Source organism: Erithacus rubecula (assembly GCF_903797595.1).
Source record: "Erithacus rubecula genome assembly, chromosome: 4".
NCBI lineage: Eukaryota > Metazoa > Chordata > Aves > Passeriformes > Muscicapidae > Erithacus > Erithacus rubecula.
The window spans coordinates 5,654,339-5,677,255 of NC_136686.1; the positions used below are offsets into that span (position 1 = coordinate 5,654,339).

The following is a 22,917-nucleotide window of genomic DNA, read 5'->3' on the forward strand; positions in this document are numbered from 1 at the left end:
CCTTTTACTGCTACTCAGCATGAAGGGAGCAGTTAGTGGAGTTTAGCATAATTTTGTGTGATTCATTTTTCACTGCACCTGTACCTGTGATTCATTTTCACTTGCACCTGTACCACATTATTAAAAGGCATTCCATCTGGGTAATGGCAACAAAAGAAAATGAAGTGGGGTACATATCAAGTGATGAATCTTCCTGCTACACCAGAGGCATGCCATCCCTATTTCCCAAGTAATTTGTTAAAAATGTATTTGGGATGAGGAATGGCATCTTTTGGTGCAGGTATAATGCACACACCCCTGGACAAGTGCCCTGAAATGTTAAGACTGACAGAAGATACAGGAACGGTGGACACAAAATATGGAGAAAGCTGGGAAAAAGGAGTGGGCTGGGTGATGATTGTCTGAGAAGAAAGGAGCAAACTTGCAGCTCTAAAACAGAATAAGTCCTAACAGAAACAGGTTCTAATAAAAACAGCAGCTCCTAAGGGGCAGCAACACAACGGCATGCTAAAAATACACATGATTTGGCTTGATTGTCAGGAAGAAATTGAAGACAGCTGCACGGTAACGGTATTTTCTATTTTTGCAAAGTTTTCCTCTCCACAGCAGCACGTACTTACCAGGAAGCTGTAGAAGAACTCGTGCACACAGAGGCCCAGCATGCAGACCAGGACATAGGCCACGTGGTAGAGAAAAGCCATATCCATGATGACTGCTCTGTAGCCACGGGTGAAAGTCCCACGGTTCCCAACAAAGCTCACCAGGAACACGATTTTGTTACACAGCTGTGGGGGTAATGAAGGCTAGGTTTATGCCACGAGAAAAATCCTGGTATTTATTGTTTGGGTTGATGTCTGGATAGGTTGGTTTGACTAAATGCACAACCTTTAGACAGCTGGAGTGAGGTGAGAGAATTCCAGCTGTGACAGCACACTAGGAATGAGCCCATGGGGGTGAACGAAGTACATCACCTCTCCAACACTGCCCTGTGCCTCGTGACATTGTGATTTATTCCTGTAACATCAGTGAATAGGTGGGCAGGGTTAATGCCATGAGGCATTAAAATCCATATGGGGAGTGAACTCCCAACAGCTTTGAGTTTAGACCTGAGACTATATAAGAGCAGCTAGACACCACCCAGAGAACAATAGTAACACAACAGAAAGTGTGTGGGGGTGTGGTGTGAGATCTGTTTCCTTCAGATCATGTTCTTCAATTTAAAACCCCTACAAAAACCTCTCAGAACTGAAGACATTTTTGAAGTATAGCATTTAAACAACAGCATCAGATTCTCCATGGCTCCTGAGCTTTTCTGCACACGAGCAGCAGTGCAGAAGTGAACAGGAAAGGGTCTCACCTCATCTCTCTGGCAGTCCAGGACAATGAATGAGGACTCAACACGACTCCTTTGTTCACAAATTTGACATGGGCAAGAGCTGCTTACTTGTCTTTACCTTTGACTATATGTCTGGGTGTTTTTCAGTATGTGAAATTCTCACATACAGAACTGGTGGCAAATAGCCCAATACTTCGTGCTGGGGTGAATTAGAGCTGTAGCAGTCAGGCAGAAATTTAAATAGATGACTTGTGAGCATGACTGTGTATCTTACCAAGCTCACTAAGCATGCAAACTTATTCATGTCTAAGTTAAGAGATCTGGCAAAGGGCTGAGAGAATTTTTAATTTTGAAAACTCTTTTCTTCCTGAAAATATATTCAAGGCCTCAGAAGCATTTCAAAAATTTGTATCAATAGTGCTGAGAGTACTGGTAGAGAAAATTATTCTTTTAACATGAGAAACTGTAGATTTGATTGCCCTTATGCAGCAATATTTCTTTAAATTTCATATTGTTTTTGGTTTTAAAATATTTGCATATGCACAAAACTAAACCAGATTTTTACTTAGCTTCCCACTTCGCTGACACTGCTGTTTCAGGATGACTGGAAATTATTTATTTTTTTGGCTTAACCAATGAACTAGAAAAAGAAGTTTTTGCATAGCTCTAATCAAACCAATTTTTTAATATGAGACCCTTAATATCTGAAAGGGAAATTCTGCTTGCTTTTGAAATACTTACATTAGCAGCACCAAGGAGTATCAAGGTAGGACCGAGCCCTATAGTATAGATAGACCTGAGAATAACAGACACCAAAAAGGGTCGAATGCCAACAGGCTTGGAGATGAAAAACAGCATTGCTGTGCAAAATGCCACTGCTATCCAGAGGAGCACGGAGAACAACGGTGAGAGCGTGCCTGTGCAGAGCAGAAAGGGAGATTTCAGAAAGGCATCTTTGGAAACTCCATTTTTCACCAAGAAACTGATCCAAAAGATCAATTCCTTTGCCAGCAGAGCTAACAAAAGAGTGATTCATGCATCACAACTGCTGACCACGGCTCACCCTAATTGTAGCAGCAGCTATTATTTGCAGAGTATTGCTGCTTTTTGCACAGGTAATAATACGAGCAGCTAATGAAATTTCCATTAAAATCCAGGGAGTGCTCAGAGATGGAACAGTTCACCCTCCTGCTGGAGCAAGCCACTCCACCCAGCTTTGAGTGATGCCCTTGTTTCCCTCTCCCCTCAGCTTAAAGCCCTGGAAACACACCATGTTGCTGTGATATAAAAAGCACATTCAGATCTCGGGGTGCTGTCACGCTTGTACACTGACTTCTATTGTTATGGGATGAACTGAGAGGTCAGTGACAGGGGAGAAGGGAATAGAAAATTTAGCCAGACTCACAATAGGAATCATGCTATCTCTTTGGCAACAGATACACAGCTGAGCAGCATCACTGGGATTAGAAAACAATGAGATGGTGCCCTAGCCTCAACAGTCAAATGGCATCCCAACTTTTCCAAAGTTCAGGAGTGTCTGTCCCTGGTGGGAGGTTCAAGGTTAGCTCTGTCAGAGAGTTTCTCTGCCAACAAGATTTGGAAACTTTTAATGGATCCTAAAAAATTAGTTTCAAGCCAATCTGAAAGGTAAGGCCAAAGTTCTCTGTGGTTCTTTCACAAACCAGTTTTCCTTCTTCCACACTGCAGGACCCACATGGAACCATGCACAGACAGGCACCCTGGAGACAAAGAGACTTCACAGGTTTGGAAGGGACCTTAAAGATCATCAATTTCCATCCTCCCTGCCACGGGCAGGGACACCTTCCACTATCCCAGGCTGCTCAGAGCCCCATCCAGCCTGGCCTTGGACACTGCCAGGGATCCAGGGGCAGCCACAGCTGCTTTGGGCATCCCCGTGCCAGGGCATCACGACCTTCACAGGCAAAAATTTTTTCCTAATATTTAAACTCAACCTACTCTCTGTCAGCTTGAAGCCATTCCCCCTTGTCCTGTCACCATGTGCTCTTGTCTCTCTTCTTTCTTTCCTTTAGGCTGCCTTCAGGAACCAGCTGGACCACTTTTGCTTATGTCAAAAGAACTGCAAGTACCTACTAAAAGGCAGCATTTTGGGATGATTAGATCAGCCCAGGCATCTCAGACAGGTGAACAGAGGTGGATTTACACATGCTGAAGGGCAAAAAGGGGAGAAAAACTCCAGCTGTAGGATCAGGCCTTGCTGGACAGGGCAAGGAGGCTGCCTCACCACCTGCTGATCCGATTTGACCACACCTATTCCTTATTGCTCAGGAGTCTCTTTGGTTTTACAAGCACCAGGAGCTGGAATCCTGAAATGCGCTATCACTGGATTACTGGGGCCACTTAGACTAATGCCACATAAATCTGCACTTCAGAATAAGTATTAATGCCTACTGATTGCAGACTAGAGGATTTCCATGAGTATGGATTAGCTAAAATTTAGTAGCTTAAAAGGTTTATTTTTAACCCTTCATTTCTCCTCTCATCCTCCGTGGGCTCTAACATGCTCTGAGTGATTCCCCAGTTCACAAAGCACTGTGGACAAGATGCTTCCCTCCTCCAGGGCACAGCCCTGCAAGCTCTGCCTCCCTCCACGGGGCTGTGGAGCTGCCTGAGCTGTGACCTGCAGAGCTGTGACCTGCAGAGAGCCCCGTGGGCTGCGAGGGCAGCGTGATCCCCATGCCAGTAGATTTTAATCTGCTGCCTTTCTGTTCTGCCAGCCAGCAGGAATGTTTGCTGGTGCCAGCTGTGGTGTTTGTGAAAAGCACATGGATCTACTAGAAGCTGGACTGCTTCCACCAGCCCAGTTCACATGCCATCAGACAGAGGTGACTTTCAGTCACATTACTGACTGGCCACAAATCAAAGGCCCAGAGGTGAATGGCTCTGCTCTCATTACCAGTATTCTGAACTATTTAGTCTCCTTCATCCCAATTAAGCATGCTTGGGCTTCAAAGAGGCCTCCTGCTAGTCTGCTGCATTTATAGCAAATAAAAATTTCATTAAATATTTCCTGTGACACGGGATGAAGTGGAGACAGAATCATAAGTTTTAAGAGTATTTTTACATAATGCATTTATCCTCTGAAACAGTTATGCCCTTTTATCCCAATAAATAACATAGTCAAAAGCCAGCAAGACAGTTTTCAAATAATTATTTTCCATATGTTTTCAAGACTGCAAGTCATTCTATTTGGTCTGGCTTAAGGAATCCCTGTCCTGCTGCTGCCAGGAATCCTCCTTCAGTTCAGAAACTGCAGCTAAATGTGTGCAGTAGGACACTGCAATATGGCAATATAAAAAAAAAAATTAGCTGAGATCATCTAGATAATCTCCAGCTTATGCTCTGTCCATTCTACTCTGCATTGTGTGGGGCATGTGACACACAGATCAACCATCACATCTCAGACAACATCTGGTACCTACTTAGGAGACACTGAATGACTTCCAGATATGACTGCACCTGAAAATGAAGCTTTATTTGTTACCCTAGTAATGAAAGCATCTAAAATGAAAACAAAAAAATAAGATGAAACTCTACTTGCCTTCATCTCCATCATCTCCAAAAGGGTAGAACAGAGCAACTGCTAAATTGATGAATACAGCAAGGTTGAAGGAAATGCTCCCCCAGAGAGAGATGTGTCTGGAGAACCAAAACAGGGCTGGATTATCTAGAAAGGGGAGAAAAGCAGCAATCAATAAGCTGAAAGCAAACAGAAACTCAATCACCAATGGCCTCAAGGGAATTAAATACAGATTAATGTAGAAAATATGCAGATCTCTAAAATTTACTAAGATAAACAAATATTAAATGTAGGTTTGCCATAAAACAAAGTTTGAAGCAGAACTTCTAATCCAAAAATCACAATACAGTTTATTATACACTGGAGTTTTGCCTCTGGTAAGATTTTAGGCCTGGATATTTTGCAAGGGAGTCTTTTCAGCTGCATCTGAATCTGCAGCTTCTGTGCACGGGGACATAAAATCAAGCAAACAATTAGATTTTGGCACTCTGAATTCCAGTGAACCAGAACACCCAGAACTGTATCATCCAGATGACCTATTTGGCCCAAGTGTCCTGATGACATAGGCAAAGAATGATGGAATAGGCGTGGTTTCACAACTGCAGGATTTTCCCCACCAAAAACATTCTGAACTGCTTGGGAAGCAAGCAGAATTTGGTCTGTTTGGGTTTTGTTTCTACAAAAGCTGATTATTTCCTGTGTGATGCTCAGAAGCCCATGGTCATCTGCTGACAAACAGCTCTGTACTCCTGTTTAAAAGGACTCAAACAGGCCATATGTGAAAATGCTGTACAAACACACAAAACCAGTCCATTTCCCAAAGAATCTACAGCCTAGCTAGAAAAGACTAAAAAGGGAAACACTGCAAAACAGGGTTGAGTTTGTGCTCAGAGTCACATACATGGTTCAGCAAGAAGCTCAGGATTAAGATCAGAGGGGCTAAGACTCAGGCAAGCACTTCATATACATTAATGTACTAAAATACCTTTAAATGAAGGTTTGAAACAAGATCCTTTGTGCAAGAGTGTAAAAGCATCTCTGATCAGAGAGGTTTCAAACATGAAGCATCCCTATTAACTTGATTTTAAAGTACTGAAAACTTCCTGCAACTATGCAGAGTACCCAGCTAAGTATTTATAAACAGCAAACTCCTTTAACTGAATATGACTGTCCCAGGCTTTAGTCCAAAGAGTCTTTGACAACAATTAGGTAAATATTCACTGTGATAGCCTTGTGCTGCTGACTGCTGAGATTCAAGCATTTGGAGCCATTGCAAAAATGACATCTGTCAATTTAAGCAGCACAAACACTTGGCTAAAGAATGAACCCAGTTTCAACCTGCATTATCTTCTCAAATAATAAAAAATACCCCAATGCAGAGACTTGTGGGCCTTGCCACTGATGAAAGGAATTGAGAAATTTCTGTTCTGAATAAAAATAAACCAATTTTCTTTGCTTATAGCATTAGGCGGGTCTGGTCTATCTAATTGTTGGGTTGGCTCTTTTATTTGTGTTTCTAACACAAAATCCCCAGATATTATTTTTTAAACTAAAGTAATTTTTATACAATACAATGACTTTTATTCCCAAACAGACTGCAGATTCTAAAATAATGTATTTTTCAACTTCTATTCTGGTCAGTTTGTCACTACTAAGCTTTTAGGGTGCCATCAAGAGAAGCAGACTTGGGTTGATGCAATTCATGCTGAAGATGTGCTGCTGCTGAAAATTAAAGCCTGGGAATTGAAATACAACAAATTGCAGTAACATCCATATTTCCAACACACTCAGGATGCTCCCACAGGATGCTCTGACTATCCTGCTGCTCTAGACCCTATTCCTTCCTTCCTTGCTGATCAATTGCTGTGAGCAGATGATGTGTGACACTCCAAGAGCATCTGCATTTTATCAGTGAATTAACTGATTACTTTAAGCCATTTTTATGTATTTTCAGCCTGGAGAGGAGAAGGTTTTGGGGTGACCTCATTGTGGCCTTCCAGTGCCTGAAAGGAACCACAGGAAAGATGGAGAGAGACTCTTGACAAGGGCCTGGAGTGACAGGACAAGGGGCAATGGCTTCAAACTAAGGGTAGGTTTAGACTGGATACGAGGAAGAAATTCTTCCCTGTGAGGATGGTGAGGCCCTGGCACAGCAGCTGTGGCTGCCCCTGGATCCCTGGCAGTGTCCAAAGCCAGGCTGGATGGGGCTCTGAGCAGCCTGGGATAGTGGAAATTGTCCCTGCCCATTGTAAGGGGGTTGGAACTGTATGATCTTTAAGGTCCCTCCCAACCTAAACCATTCTGTGATTCTACAATATATAAAACACAACTTTCTGCTCCAAAAGCCAAGGGCAGAGTTGACAGTGGCTGAGCTGGCAAGAGCCTCCTGATGTGGAGACATTGGCAATAGCCCCACTCCTGCCAAGGGCCAGCAGCTGTGCTGCCCACCAGGGAGCTAAAGACATTCAGGGTACCTGGTGGGACTCTTGGTGTCCCTGCTTTGACTTCTCCCCCATGATCTTGACCAGCAGCTCAAGGCCACACATGTGCCTCCCCAGCAGCACAGGACATGCACCAGAATGGGCCAGCTGGGACACCCTGCAGCCCAGTCCTGCCAGGCTGATGTGGACTGGCAGGGAGGGACTGACTCCCTGGGAGCTGGGCAGATTTAAAGCAGCTTAGGTTCTGGTGAGAAATGTTTTTAAGTGACTGACATTTATGAGTCTTTTAATGGCCTTTCAGGAATCTGCAAACCTCAAATATGCAGCTACACATGTTTTTGTAAAATATTAGGGGCCTTGGCTTAATTAGGTGCAATGCTATCAAGATTAGTAGAACTGCACCCAGTTCTTTTGGAGTCCAAAACATCAGCTTGAACACATTAATAACTGTTCCATATTACACTTCTTTTATGGTGGCATGCAAGTGTCTCAGCTGACCTACACTCTCAAACCCAGAGCAGTTTTGCCTGTTGTAGTGTCAGAGTAAACAGAAAAAAGTGTATCATTAAAATGAAAGTATTTGAAGGTTTAAAAACAAGATTTTAGCATAGTGAAACTATTTTTCTTAAAAATTACAGTACTTACTCCTAATTTTCTTTTGCCATTTCATCTCATTGTACAGATCCTCAGTCTGCTGGAAAAAGTCATTGACTTTGCTCCCTTGTTCATCTCTCTCTGTTGTATTGAATACTCGACTTTTGGATTCCCGAGTGAGGAATTCACAAATATTGGGGACAGGAAAGACAATCTTCTCCATTGTTCTATCGTGGCGAACAATCTACAAATAAAATGCACATTTTTGTCAGAGTCAGTGACAATCCAATCATTTTGTCTTATCTTTTCTTGTTCACAGCTCCCCTTTTATTTGCAAATTAATGCATTAATTATTTGAACATTACAATAAAGTTGGACCAATCAATGCCAAAACAGAGTAAAGCTGTTTTTATTTTCAAAAACCTGCCTGAATAAGGTGGCAAATATAAGTCTAGAGAAAATCCTAGGTTCAGACTTCTCCAAATACAAAAAATGTAATTCAGAATGCTTCAATTTCTCAGCAAATTGAAACAAATCTCTCCCAGTAAAAATTGGAGAAGTTCAGGGGCTTTCTGCTCTGATTACAAAATGCTTTTCTCATCTTGAATCTATTTCTATGATGGGATAAGCTGTAAAGGTGAACATGCAAAAACAGCACCTTGTTACTCAGGCAGCACCCATATCTTATCAGTCTATCTTTTTATTTGAGAAAACCCAAGGTTTTGAATTGTTTGCATTTCAGCACCTACTGAGTTACTGGTGAGCAAGCTAGATTTTATTTCATCTCACCACACTGCCATCAAAATTGCTTCCCCTTTCTGATTGTTGACTCTGTTCTACTGAAAATACAGAAATGGGTACAAACCCCTTTTTGACTTCTACAGTCATGCCTGCCTACAGCCAGTGGTGAAAATAAATTTGAATTTCAAATCAAACAAATGAGATATGTTAATAGAGGGGAGATAATATCTGAAGCACCAAATAGGTCTAGGACAGCTTCCAAAGACAAGCAATTATGTATTTTGCATAGCAGCAATGCTGGGTTGAGTTTCACTTTTCCAGAAGAAGCTATTGGTCACAAAGAAGTTGACCACAGTGCTTGTTTAATGCTTAAATTTGCAAGCTACTGAGATAAACAAGCTGATAATTGCTAAGAGAGATCTCAGCAGCATCCAAAGTAATAAAATACATTTAGAGGAGCATTGAGCTGCCCTCCTGACAACCAAGGCCATGGACCTTGCACCTATCCTGTGGTGGGATACCTCTGTGGACCTCTATCTAAGTCCAACCCATGGCAGGTGTAAATTTTAGAATAGAGAACAGAACTGCTCAACCAGGCCAAGCCCTAGTATTTTAAACAAAAGCCACATTGAATGTCTGCACCACTTCAGAATCTCTTTGTACTCCAGCCAGACTTTTAATTTGATCAGCCAGCATCAGTGGCTTTGAAACTCATGATTATTTATTTGAGTGATGCACCATACAAGATGATTCTTGACTTCATGACACAGCACCTATCCACAGTCATTATTCCCCCAACAAAACATGTTTGGTAAGGCACAGCAAAGCTACTGTGAAATGATGGTTTGGAGCCTCTTCTAATACAGGTGTATTCCTTTATCTCCCACAGCCAAAAGCATATTATTCAACCTTCTCCTCATAAATACTCCACACCATTTGGAAGCTCAAAAAGAGGAGATACACCACATGCAAGATGCAGACTTGTCTCCCAGTCCATCTTCTGGAGAGCAATCCTTTACCTCTATCTGTGCTGTATGTTTGGCATAAAACCTCAAGGCTTCATCTCCTTCATCTGGATCTGACCCTGGCTTCAGCATCTGTTGCAATGTTTTATTGTGACAAGCCAGCTAGAAAAAGAAGAAAAATCTGATTTATGCCCTGCTGCTATGTTTTCAGCTTTATCATCTCCACTTAACTAACACAAATCCTCCTTCCCCCCATTCCCATATACTTACATGCTCAACCCAGTGGGGCTCTTTCCACAGATAGCAACAAAAATGTAATTACTTGAGAACAATAGAAATAATTTAGTCTTAAGAAGTCAGCAGAAAGTCTTCAGTTGAGATTTATGAAAGGCAGCTTAGCCTGCAGCCTGAATGTTTTTTGGAGGGCTTTTGGCAAATGCCAAAAAATTAGACTGAGTGCTTCTTTTCACTTGAGTTTAGACATAAAATTTGCATACCTGTGAGTGCTAAATTACATTTACAATTAATTTTTCTCAGTGATTTCAAATGGCTAAACTAGGTTGTAGGTTGGTATTCCAGGGCTGTAACTGTTTCTGAGGGAGCTGGACTGTGGTGCCAGGCAAATCCATCCTTAACTGTACAGTTTATATACACAGCAAATAGATACATACACACATACACACAAATATGTATCTCCCATAAACTTTTACAAATTGCACTTCACATGATTGATAAAATACACCTACGTTGAGTAGAGATGTTTAAAATGCTCCATTGCTGTACAAAGTTTAATAAGAAAAATATTGGCAAATGCAATCATGATGTCCTGTAGGTGAGTGAGAAACAAAGACCTAATTATAAGGCATAAGGAAATTACTAAAAATGCAATTTTTCCTGCATAGCAAGTGGTTTCCATCTGGAATAGATGAGGTGTTTCACCTGTTTTAAGATGGGAAAACTGAAGAGGGAAAAACTGAAGGGGAAAGGGAAAGGGAAAGGGAAAGGGAAAGGGAAAGGGAAAGGGAAAGGGAAAGGGAAAGGGAAAGGGAAAGGGAAAGGGAAAGGGAAAGGGAAAGGGAAAGGGAAAGGGAAAGGGAAAGGGAAAGGGAAAGGGAAAGGGAAAGGGAAAGGGAAAGGGAAAGGGAAAGGGAAAGGGAAAGGGAAAGGGAAAGGGAAAGGAAAGGAAAGGAAAGGAAAGGAAAGGAAAGGAAAGGAAAGGAAAGGAAAGGAAAGGAAAGGAAAGGAAAGGAAAGGAAAGGAAAGGAAAGGAAAGGAAAGGAAAGGAAGGAAAGGAAAGGAAAGGAAAGCTCACAGATGTGATCCAGGCTGAATCATCACAGCTGACATTACCACAACAGACCATTAGAAATGAGGCAGGCACACACTCAAAATGACCACAGGAGCCAGGGCTTTGAAGTGATGATCACCACAGGTGGGCCAGGATTGTGCTACATGAAATAGCACAGCCTGGTGAGGAATTATAAAATAATTGCACAGCTACAAAAAGACTGACAGGGGTTAAGTCTAAAAGTAACAATGGATCCAAACAGATACTGTAATAATCTAACCAGAATCTGATCTCACTCATCTGGAATTTGCATGTTCCATTATCTCCCTATTTTTAACAATAAGGCAGGGGAGAAGTACATATACAATTTAGTCCATTTATTGAAGTTCTCTAGAATCTACTGATCAAAATAAATTTTCTTCTGGATTTGAATACAAACTTATTAAATAAAATAAAAAATAAATGGAACATCCAAAAGTAAGAGAATACCAGAAAGGGATACAACTTCCTTGGGGCAGAAGTCTGCTTGCTGCTGACAGCAGAGCCCGAGCCAATGTGGCACAACACAGCATTTTATAAAAGTGTCATGAGCAGATATCCAGGAAGACCAGCAAAAAATGACAAGGGGGTTAACTGCAGAGGAATATTCCTTCCATCAGTAGCAGATTTCTGTCCTGAATAGTTCCTTTTTTACTCTATCTAGCAAATACTATATGCATAGTATCATTACACACATTGATGTCTTTACCTACATTTCCACTTCTTTTTGAGATTGAAAAGGTTCTTTAAGACTATTTGACAAGTTCTTCCCCTTCACACAAGCCAAATAACTTGATCCAACCAGCAGCTTTTGCAGCATGACCACAACTGCTTAGCAAGACAACTTCAATTCATCTCCTAGAGGTCTTTGCATGCCCCTCAAGACATGCTCTGGAATCATGGAGAAAGAGGATGAGCCATTGGAAACAAAAGAGTTACTGGTTAAAAATGCCCTTTCAACAGTGTTATTACTTTTGCCTTTCTGCTTTATTGGCTCTCCCTCTGCTTCTGTACTTATAAAAGGGCAAGCAAGAGTGCCCAGTTCACCTTCCCTGCATCATTCATCATTCTGTACACTACTGTCACGTTCTCTTTTATTTGTCTCTTCTTTAAATTAAAACAATCCCCATCCTTCCCATCCCTCCTCAAACAGAAGACTCTCTGTGACTCAATTATTTTCCCTGTCTATCTCCAAGTGCCCTTTACTTTGGCCATATCTCTTCTTTAAGATATGAAGAGGAGTACTGACTAGACAGAATGCAATCACACCGTGCTTGGAGTGATAAATTAGCATAACCAGGAGCAAATATATTCCCCTTTTATTATCTTCTGTAATACAGAGGAACTTTGCCTGTATCTTGACCTTTATTTCTCCAATGTGAACCATTAAGATTTTGAGTTTTCTAACAAATGACAAGTCAAGGACATATGGATAGTTCTTCTTATAAAACTATGCCAGTTTGGAATAAGGAACCTGCTACAGATTCAGAAATTTCCATTAGTAACACAAAAAAAAACTTTCTATGTTTATACTTGAACTTGTATACAAAATTGGAAACGCCATTTGTAAACCATATGAAAACTCTAGGTATTTCTTCCTGATGTGCTTTGAACTGCCCATAACTTTTACTGCAGAAGTCTCTTTGGATAAGTATCAGTAACAAAAATTCCCTTATCACATGGAGTAGAAGGGAAAACCATGTCAGCCTCTCATGCTCCAATGGGACTGGCTAGAACAGGGAGCTCAGAGCCTGCTGGGGATTTGAGACTGAGCATATTTTGCTATCAGGTTTCATATGAACAGCAGCCATGCTCTTTAGAGCAGTGTGTATTTGGTGATCTGCACTGTGCTTTCTGAGGCTGTGCTTCTTCTGTGTGACTGTCCTGTGCTGATATGTGAACAGAGCCCAGCACTGCACAGCTGGGGCTTTCCAGCACAGCCACTGGACAAAGGCACCTGAACATCAAGCCAGGATTTCCTGTGCCAGCCCCTCCACTGCCAGAAAAGATACATCAGAAAAAAACTGAGGGACTACTGCCTGAGCTGGAGGAGCTGCAGCACATTCCACATGGGGAACTCACCTAAAGGCACCAGTGAAGGTGAATCTTCTTCACTCACAACTTCATTTCTCCCAGCTTCCAAACCTCTCAATACCCACTTACCTTCTGTGTACTCTAGACACTCAGGCAGTAAGCTCAGGGCAAAGGGCCCATCAATTTTCTGCAGTTCCTGCACAGGATGGATTCCTCTACATTGACGCAACAATTCTGTATTGCCACAGCCACAATGATGAAAGAATGTTCTTCAGTGGACAGCAATCTGAGAGAGCTCAGATCCAAAGCAGAGCCCACAGTGTGACACAGAACAGCTTTAGGAATGCTGTTATTTGGCAGCCATGGTGTTTGCTGAAGCTCTGCTTTCATGATCCCTCCTTTGCCCCATAACGAGCTCAAAGGCCCACGTGGGCCAGGGGGACTGTGTCAACAGATGCCTTGACCAGGGCAGAGCTTTTTGTGAGATCAAAGACACAGCAATGAAAATAACAATGCAGTGACAAACTGTGAACCTATCCAAGTTTATAATACACCCTAGGTGACAGTTTGTGTGTGGTGTGTAAAGGCCATGCAATCTCTGAGTGATTTTTTTTTTTTTCATATTTAACTTCAGTGATGCAGTAAAGTGTTATATCCAGTGTGCTGCACAAATCTTTTGGGGCAGCTGGAGGACAAGACATGGGATGGACATGGCTGAGAGCAACTACAGTGAGAACACTTCTCTTTATGTTTGCAAAGCAAAGCTCAACAATGCACCTCAAAAATACACTGCAAGTGTAGCTGATGCAAAGAAAAACACCACTAGAGGCTGAATTTGCAAAGAGCCCCAGAAAAATCACCATTGTGGAGAAAACTCACTCACTCAGTCAGTCACACATCAGCCATGCCAGTGACAATATTTTAAATGTCAACACTGAATTTTACTGCTCATCAAGGCGTGTAGGGACAAGGAAGCAATAGCACATAATGGAACAGTGATTTCCAAAAAGGGATGTGCAAGGCAATAGCTATATGAATAAAGATCATTTGGCTTTCAGTCAGCTCCCAAGGAAGGACTGCTGCTCATCTTGAAAGATTTTACGTAAAAATTTTGGAAAACACTGTAATAAAGCATCAGTACAAAATGTGAAAGATTGAGGACAGAGCAAGAACACTGAAGACATTAATAGAGAAACAGTAGAGATAAATGACAGAATTACAAGTAATACTCAGTCTAAACTCTTGAAACAACATGATTATAAAATCAGGTCTGCTACTCATCTGGGATGCCATATATGATCAGCAGTGTGGAAAACCACAGCAGACCCAGCTTTTGCAATTAATATATGGGTTTCCTGCAGGCCTGTAGTTTTATAGTCAAGATTACCTTGAACAAAAAATGAAGTTATTTAAATGCTCCTAAAGAAAAGACTGATTTAAAGCTGTGAACATTCATTTCACCAGCCTGTCATTAACTCACTGATGTGGTATAGTAGATTGGTTTGCCAAAATACCAGTGTGTGAATGTGTGTGTGTATGTGGAAAAGTAGCTTGACAAGAGAGTTTTCCTCCACTTTTCATTATTTCTGTAAAACACAGAGCCCCTCCATATTTTAATAAGGATGTGTCAGTCCCTGGCTGTAACTTGTAAACAGCAGGGGCCTCTCAAGTTCTCATCAAAGGCATGAGGTCCTACCCAGTACACAGCTGAGATGGTTGTCAAAATTCTGCTGATTACCCCAGGCTTTGCTGAAGCCCACAAAAGGACAAGAAATACAAGGAAAAAACACAAGAAATACAAGCTAGAGACTCTAGGTTGGAGACCCCCAAACTCTGGGAGATTTATTTCAATCCCCAGAATTTTAAAACTGGGTGGAGGGAAGGGGTAAAGGTGACTTTTTTTTACTAGAATGGTACTAAAGGGATCTAAATGAGTGAGGTTTAGTGCAATGTTAAACTGATTTCCTAGGAGAGACTGATGGAATAGTACAAAAAGCACTGGATAACTGGCTGAGAAGCAGAAATAAAGACACAAACAGCACCTGTGCCTCAATACAACTTACATTTACAGTATTGCTATAAGAAGTATTACAAGCATCTAAACAAAAAAATAGAAACAAGATTTTTTGAAATAACTATTATCCTTGTTTCAATTCTCTCAGTTCTTGTCCCAGATGTAGGGCTGGCATGTGATGAGGAGATACCTGGCACACTCCTGGCAGGGAAAGGGCACTGGGACAGGCAGCAATGGGAACGTGCTGGGGATTGTGCCTGGAAGTTAATGCACTACAGCCCCTGGGGAAAGTGAGATGAGAGTGTTTGTACCTGATTCCCAAGGCATGACATCTGAGAGATTTGCTGTAAATTATATCTTTACCCCTGCCCTGTCACTATCCACACACCTGCAGTGTGGGTTGCCAGCCCAAAGGCCAGTGGTCTTTCATCAGGGGAAATTGTGACAAAATGTAACTTGCAGCAACAGAAAATAATGCTCAGGTGAGCCTCACCTTGCTGTGCCAGCAGGCTTGTGCAACTGGGGCTCATTCACAGCCTCAATCCCTTCCTCCTTTGTCCTCTTCAGTCCCCTTGGCTCCCAGAGCCAGGCAGGGTGAGATCTGGCACCATCAAACCCCCTCACCAGGGATAACCCAGCCAGCTCACCAAACACTTCATTTGCTGCTTAGAGAGCAAGAAAGGATAAAAAAAACTGTCTGGGGACTGACAAGAAAACCCCCAAGGACTGAGAAATAAATTAGCCAAGAGAAAAATCAAGGGAGTAGCAAACAGGATGGGTGACAGACAGAGAGTGTAGGAGACAGAAAGGGAGCTCCTCTTCCTTGGCATGCCAGGACCTCATCACATGCCAGCTCCCTGCCCAGGGCAAAGGAGAACACTCCAACTCCATCGGTAAACAAGGAGAGAAAAAAGCAGGGAAAAGGAAATGTCATCTTAACCATAACGGAGCAGAAATTTTTATTCCAAGTAGCTGTACTAAAAGCAATAACAACTTCTCAGCTCCCCATGTTCCAATCAAAACTGAATGGTGCTTTCTGCAATACACAGGGCAACTTCCTTTCCAGAAGTCATTACAGTTTTATAGAGCGGCACCTTTGCACTCTGCCACAAAGCAATCTGTTAACAAACATTAGGAACAGCAGGGATGGAGCAATGGGAGACTCTCAAATCAAGTATTCATTGATTTCATTTAGACAATTACACCGTGCAGAGCAACCAAAAGGCTTTGGAGTTAATCTTTCCCTGATGGCTTGTGGTGCATGAGCAGGTCCCTGGGTGGTCCAGACGCTTTGGATTCTGTTGCTGGGTCTTCCACAGCCTCGTGTAACCTCTGAGGCACCAACCCTCCTCCCCAGGCTCCACAAATTGTGGCTAATAGTGATCTACCTCACAGGGGAGGAATAAAACACCTCAATATTATCACATAAAAGAAACCACCACAGCTAAGTGAACTCTAGCACTATTATGTTTGCAGCCCCCCATAGTAATTTCATTGCTATTTTTGTTGTGGTTTTGCTGTTCTTTTTTACCCTGATGAAAACCAGCAGAAGACAAAATTACTTAATATTTCAATGAACTTGTCTTCTTTCTAATTTCTTTTGCAGGCAAAGCTGAGTTCCAAAAACATGAAGTGTACACATCTGTGGGGAAGTTCAGGTCAGACAAAGTGTGCTGCCACCAAACAAAATTAATTTGAGGTGAGTGGATGTGAAACATCTCCACAGGCTCTGTGTAAAGTGTCCTGGGCAGCTGTGTCTGCTTGAGTCAAACCAATCCAATGCCTACACTTGGATTTTGGTGTCCACTGACCATACTGGACAGCAGTGGACTCAGGATGTGGACAGCAGTATGCAATCCAGAATATTCCAACAGAAGGACACAGCTGCACTCAGAGACTGCCTCCTGTGATTACTGTAAGCAAAATTTTGCAAAACAAGGATGGAAGGAAATCAGATGATGCAAGTGTCAGATATGATTATAGGGCAGTAACAAGAAAGTTCAGTGGAAAAGAAAGAAAAGGAGAGCAGAGTTTCTGCAATTAGTCTTCTTCAGGGCAGAAGGAGAAGATCCCAACCACTGCTGCTCCATAAAAGGCAGACAAAAACACTGGCACCAATGTTATATAGACACAGTCTATAAAGACCCAAACCAGGAGGTACATGGATCCCAAATCCACACAGCAAGAGAACTGTTCACCTCTAAAAACCACCAACACTTTATACACATCCAAAATGCATAAATACACCCGAGATAAGAGAGCTGTGAAAGGCACATCCTTTCCAGGAACTCTTAAAATTCTTTTGCTCCCAAGCCCTTCACTTTCTTCATGTTTCTCCTCTCTGCAGAACAGGACTCTATCTTCTTCTATCTACTACATGGCTTCTCTAGAAAAGGCAGGCTATAGCATAAACAAAAGGAGGAACTGCTGCTGACTCTTGCTTTGGGGGCAATGTGGTGAGGGGAACCACAGTTTCAAGTTTTTAAGTACAGACAGATTTCCTTCTGTGAGCCATAAGACCAGGACACCTTGACTGGCACTCGACATCCCTTCCTCTGGCACCATGAACAGAAAGTTCCTCGTGGTTTGATCCTTCCAGAATGAAGGAAGGATGAAGATCCATCCTCTTCTTCAGGATCTACCCAAACTCATCTTCTCTTATGTTTCAGGATAGTGCCATGGTTTCTTTGGCACACTGTGATCCTTTCAGCTGGATGCAGTTCACCATCCCAACCTGACATCATCATCAGCTCTGCCACAGGCAGGTGTGGCTTGGAAAACAGTCCCTGCAGAGGCTGGGATAAGCCACCTCCCTGTCCTCAATGAGGCACATTGAAGAGGCTGAAGTCCTCAGCTGCAGCCTGGAATCATGGCTCAGACCCTGTGATTCAAGTTACATCCACATCAAATTAAAAACCCTGTTCACATCCCACCTTCTCAACACATAGTTGCACAACACACAAAGCATAACTTGCTCATTCAGAGCCAAAAACATACAAGACTGAAGCAGCAAGCAAACAGCTGAAGCTGAAACCTGTTGAATTGACAGCAGACATGGATTTCCTACTATCTGCTGGGCCTGATTTATGTACATTTCAGGGTACAAAACAGGGCAGTGTACAAGTGTGGAGATGGACAGAAACTAAGAGATGAGTCCCCTCAAACAATTACAAGAAATTTTCCAACATTTTCAACCATGCTGTTGAATCTCTGCCTCCCCCTCTAATCAGCAGAGCAAAACATCCCTAAAAAAACAGAAGTAGGAGCATAGGACAGAGAGAAGTGAATGTAAAATTATGAGTTGTTCTGTCCAACTCTGTACTATGGCTATTGTCCTCAGGACTTTCACCTGGCACCTATAAAATAAGAGTTCTTGTTGGGAGTAAAACTTTCTTCTCTCTCCTCATCAGATATTCACAAATAATGCTCTTTTACCCAACCAAGTAGCACTTAAATGGTGCTCTGCAGACTCAAAGACAGAAAAAGCTGGAAAGATTTTCCAAACTAAGTTCATTTAAGGTTACCACAGACCATCATTTGTAAAAGAAACTTTGAAAATCCTTGCCCATAGAAAAAGGCAGAGAAAAGGCTTCTTTAACCCCAGGTTGATGAGATGCTTATCTGTGTGCAGGTCTGAAGGTGATCACAAGTAACTGATCACCTCACTTTTGGTGTAGAAAGGCATAATCAGCTGTTAAAAACTAAATTTCACAGCTGGACACTTTTATTCAGTATCTCATAAAGCTGCCTCAGAGAAAGTGCAAGGTGAACCTCATTTTCACTTTTCTGCACTGTGTTAAATGAATGAAATGCAGAGGATGGCAACTGAGATCTGCTGATTTGTAGATTACAAATTCAGATCTTGTCTGGAAAACTCTGTGGTGACTGAGATACCTAATTAAATTGTGACATCAGAGGAGATGAGAATTAAAACGGAGCAACTGTGAGGAACAGACATATTTTGACATTCTGTTTAATGCTCTTTATTTTTGTTAAGCTGTAATTACTTCAATGACTACTGAACATAAAAAAGTATGTCTTTGTTAGAGAAGATGCCCCCCCTAATTTTAATTAAGGTGTAGGATTTCACAATGCAGGTATCTGAGACGTATTAGAACTGCTCTGATACTATTAAGTAAGATCAGATTTCACTTCTATGATATCTCCAAGGTTAGCCTCATTTCCCCTCAAACCAAACCCCAGCTTAGGGTAAAATGTTTTAGTTGGGCTGTACTTAGAAGAAAAAGGTGCACCTTGGTTCATTTGAAGGTTACCTCTAATGGAAAAGCTCCAGCTCTGTCTCCAGAGCAAGAACTCAACACTTTGTCTAATTCAACTTCCTTAATAAGGGGAGTTTGCAGCAATTTGAACAAAATAGCTACATTACATACATTCCTGAGCCAGTGAAATGTGCACACAGCACTCAGGGCTGGCTGAATGTGCAGTGTGCTTTGAAGGGTGGCTTTGGAAAGATGGCACTGTGTGGTCCCACATTTATTGCCTCTCCAGGGCTTCTGGATTGAGTTTACCCAGTTTCCAAGCAAAATTATGCTTAATTCTACATAATGCTTCTCCAAGCAATTTCAATCTAAAAGTTTAAAGTCATGCCATCCTCCTTGTCACCCATATATCATCACTCCTAAAGCATGACAAACAAGAGCAGGCAGCAGGGTAAGAGTATGGTTTGAGAGCAACAGGGCAAGTTCTCTGCTAGTATAAATCAGTATGAATCAGTATAAATCATTATTGCTTGCCTACTTTGATTGGAGGCATTCCCACCTACACTAGCTGTGGACACAGCTAAATGAAGATCCATTCTTCAAGTGGAAGAGAAGTAAGTGAGAGAGAACCAAAGGAGGACTGAAATCCCTCTGTCCACCCCATGCTGCTTCAGACAGCAATAAAAAGGTAGTGTGGTTATTGCTAGGACAGGGCTGCAAACAGAGCCTGAGAGCAGAGAATGTCTTGAACAGTATTTCATTGTCCCACAGCCAATTTTCAAAGTAAAACCACAGACTAATGTGAAGATTTCACAATGCAGACATTTGACAAAGAAAGGATATTTCTTCTGGTGTAACGTTTGGGCCCCAACACCAATTCAACATATTTCCCAATGACAAAAAATCTTGTAAACCACAAAACACAAGGATTACAGAAGTTAAAGATAGAAGAAGAAACCCACAAAGCAGAAATATTAAGGACACCTGTGGACTAGTGAAATGCACAGTTGCCACAGTCAAACAGGATATAACCCTCATTAAAATTACATATAATAAATCACACACATGTGTAGAATAGACACTTCATCTTATTCTAGAGAAGCAGAACCAGAAAAATGAAAATAAGCTAAAGCTTTTGTGGCCAACCTACAGCAAAAGCTCTAGCTTGAATCCTAGCAGCTCTTAGCAGCCTAAGTCAGCACAAACCAGATGGAAAACAGAGGTTCCCATGTAGATTCCTGTTAAAGCCAGAACAGGATTCTGAGGTGAATGCTTCCAAGGAGAAGAGGAGAAAAAGAAAACATCAAAGGACAAGTTGCCAAGGTTATAACCTGAGACCTAACATCAGCCACAGCCATTTATTTAACCTTTCAGGTGCTCATTAGTGTCAAGCCCTCGTGGCAGCCTCCATGCTGTCTCTCCATCCTGCAGCTGGCTGAACATGGAGTTATATCCATCCTAATGAGCCACAAGGAGGGTGATGTGCCTCACTGGCTTCTGTTTCAATCTTGGCAATCTCAGTGTAAAAGCCTTGCAACATCTTCTGATTCTCCTGACATTTAATTAGCCAGTGTCATTTTGATGCCATAGCCTGTCTCATCAGGATGATAACTACAGAACAACATGTGGAGCATAAAAGTTCCATGAAAAGTTTCAGGTCTGGCAGCCAAGCTTACGAGTCCCCTGACAGTCATGGTTCCTGGGACTGGTTCCCATTAGCTCTTTGTTTTGGCACTGCTATCAGCAAGAGCTTCTCTGCTAAGGAAAGAAAAAAAAAAAAAAAAAAAAAACCAAAAAAAAAAAACCCACCAAAAAACTGCAAAGCTCAGAAGAGCCTTGCAAAAAAAATGACATCTTTTAGCTTGAAAAATTTTACCTGTCCTGCAGAAAGAGAGCATCCTCATTGCACAAACTCACAGCTATTCATCCTGAAGGGCAGGTTTATCCTACAGGATCGAGTCCATCATCTTCTGCCTCAAAATGTAGTGCTATTTATTTAACTGTGTACATTGTTTTTCTCTATTTGTCATCTGGTACTTGGGAGGACAATCTCCAGTAATACCTGGCAACTGCTTCTTGTCCACATCAGCTGTACAATTGGACAATGGTCATTGCTACACAAAATGTGAGCTATCTGCATTTGCATTCAATATAAACAGTGGTCTTTTTTCCAAAATCCTAGTCTCACTCACTAAAATGTTTTTTATTTTTTGAGAGTGTACCAGTCAGAGATATGTGAAAACTCAAATGAACCTATACATTTCATTCACAAAACAGAATCAACTGAACATCTTTGTCATCAGAACCTAGACACAACCTAATGTTTTGTAAAGACAGACATGCATCTACCTGAGGATGAGCAGAAAGAACTCAGCAAGCTTAAAAACTTCACTGAACCAGAGTGATCCCCAGACCTCAGCTCATCTGAAGGATCCTTGCCTGAGGTCAAAGCTGCTTCCCAATTGGATGAGCCTATCTTTTAGAACAAAATGCTCTGGGACTCACAGCTCTCACGGGGACAGGGAGATTTATTTTAGGCAAATATTATGGGCCAGTAATGGCAACACCATTATCAAGGGTGAAGGTGTTCTTGCAAGACTTTTCCACTTGTCTTCTGTTCATCTTATTTCCATGGTATAACCATGATATTACAATTTCAGCCAGGTCACTGCAGACTGCTGGGCTGTAACTGGTCCCACCAGTTCCCTCTCCTAACCAGCCTTTCAGGTGCTTCTCTGCTGCATCTTAGAGATAAGTGCTTGCCAATGTACATTACTGACCAAGTAATTTCTGCCTTCTTCAGCAACACTTCTTTTTAAAAGGTCAAATTTCACCCAGAATTTATTCCTGAACAATCACACTTCATACAGAACAGTGTTTGATGAGCCTGGGACAACCCACTTAGTTCAGAAAGCTTTGGAGGAGTCACATGCAGTGATCCCATTCCACATTTGGAGGTACACATTTACAGTGTTACTTCTTGTTTCCTCACACATTAAACCATGGAAGATCTGCACCCATCATAAGCAAGATCTAGCCATGGAAACCCCTGACCTGGCCTGAATTATATTCAGATCAAGACAAATGGATGAGTACAAGAATACACATCTACCTTTTAATGTAAGTTTTAATAATTGTCTTTTACTTTATATACACACACTCATACTCAAGGGAAAAGAAGGACAAAGGTTTGAGTGAATCTGTCTAAAAGTTAAATACAGCAAAGTGGAGGAAATCCAGGAACTGCTCCAAACTACAACACCAAAAATAACCACCCACAAAAAACCCTTTAAGCCTTACAATACCTCCCTCACACACATGAGCACATTTGCATCCGTTACCTTATGAAAGCTTTTCTTGCCTCAGCAACCCATAACAGCAGCAGCACAGGAAAGTTTATTTGAAAAACACATGTTAGCATGTCTCTAAAAGACTTCTGAAGTACTAATGTGCTCTGTGATTATGCACTACCCAATAAATGCCAACTTGCCACATCACAAAGTAGCTGGGATCAAGTGAGCACAGGAGGGAAGCCAATGTGGCACTCAAAGCAAAGCACTGGGGACCAAACAAGCCAGATTTGCTTCCCATGACAGCCCATGACTTGCTGTGCCTGCCTCTGCCTTGCTGCATTTATCTGTAACACCAGATAATAGCACCTACTTAAAAAGGGGCAAACAAAATTA

The 22,917-nt window shown here is 41.8% G+C and overlaps 1 protein-coding gene across 2 annotated transcripts in view; it reads right to left on the minus strand.

Moving 5' to 3' along the window:
• Nucleotides 1-22,917, minus strand: part of ITPR2 (inositol 1,4,5-trisphosphate receptor type 2) — a 237,105-nt gene that overhangs the window by 33,112 nt on the left and 181,076 nt on the right. For both annotated transcript variants that reach the window (XM_079304200.1, XM_079304199.1), the window contains 5 exons: nucleotides 9,691-9,798; nucleotides 7,982-8,174; nucleotides 4,917-5,042; nucleotides 2,078-2,253; nucleotides 621-785 (listed from right to left, as the gene is read on the minus strand). In XM_079304200.1, the coding sequence (XP_079160326.1) occupies nucleotides 621-785; nucleotides 2,078-2,253; nucleotides 4,917-5,042; nucleotides 7,982-8,174; nucleotides 9,691-9,798 (768 nt within the window). The remainder of the gene's footprint in view (nucleotides 1-620; nucleotides 786-2,077; nucleotides 2,254-4,916; nucleotides 5,043-7,981; nucleotides 8,175-9,690; nucleotides 9,799-22,917) is intronic.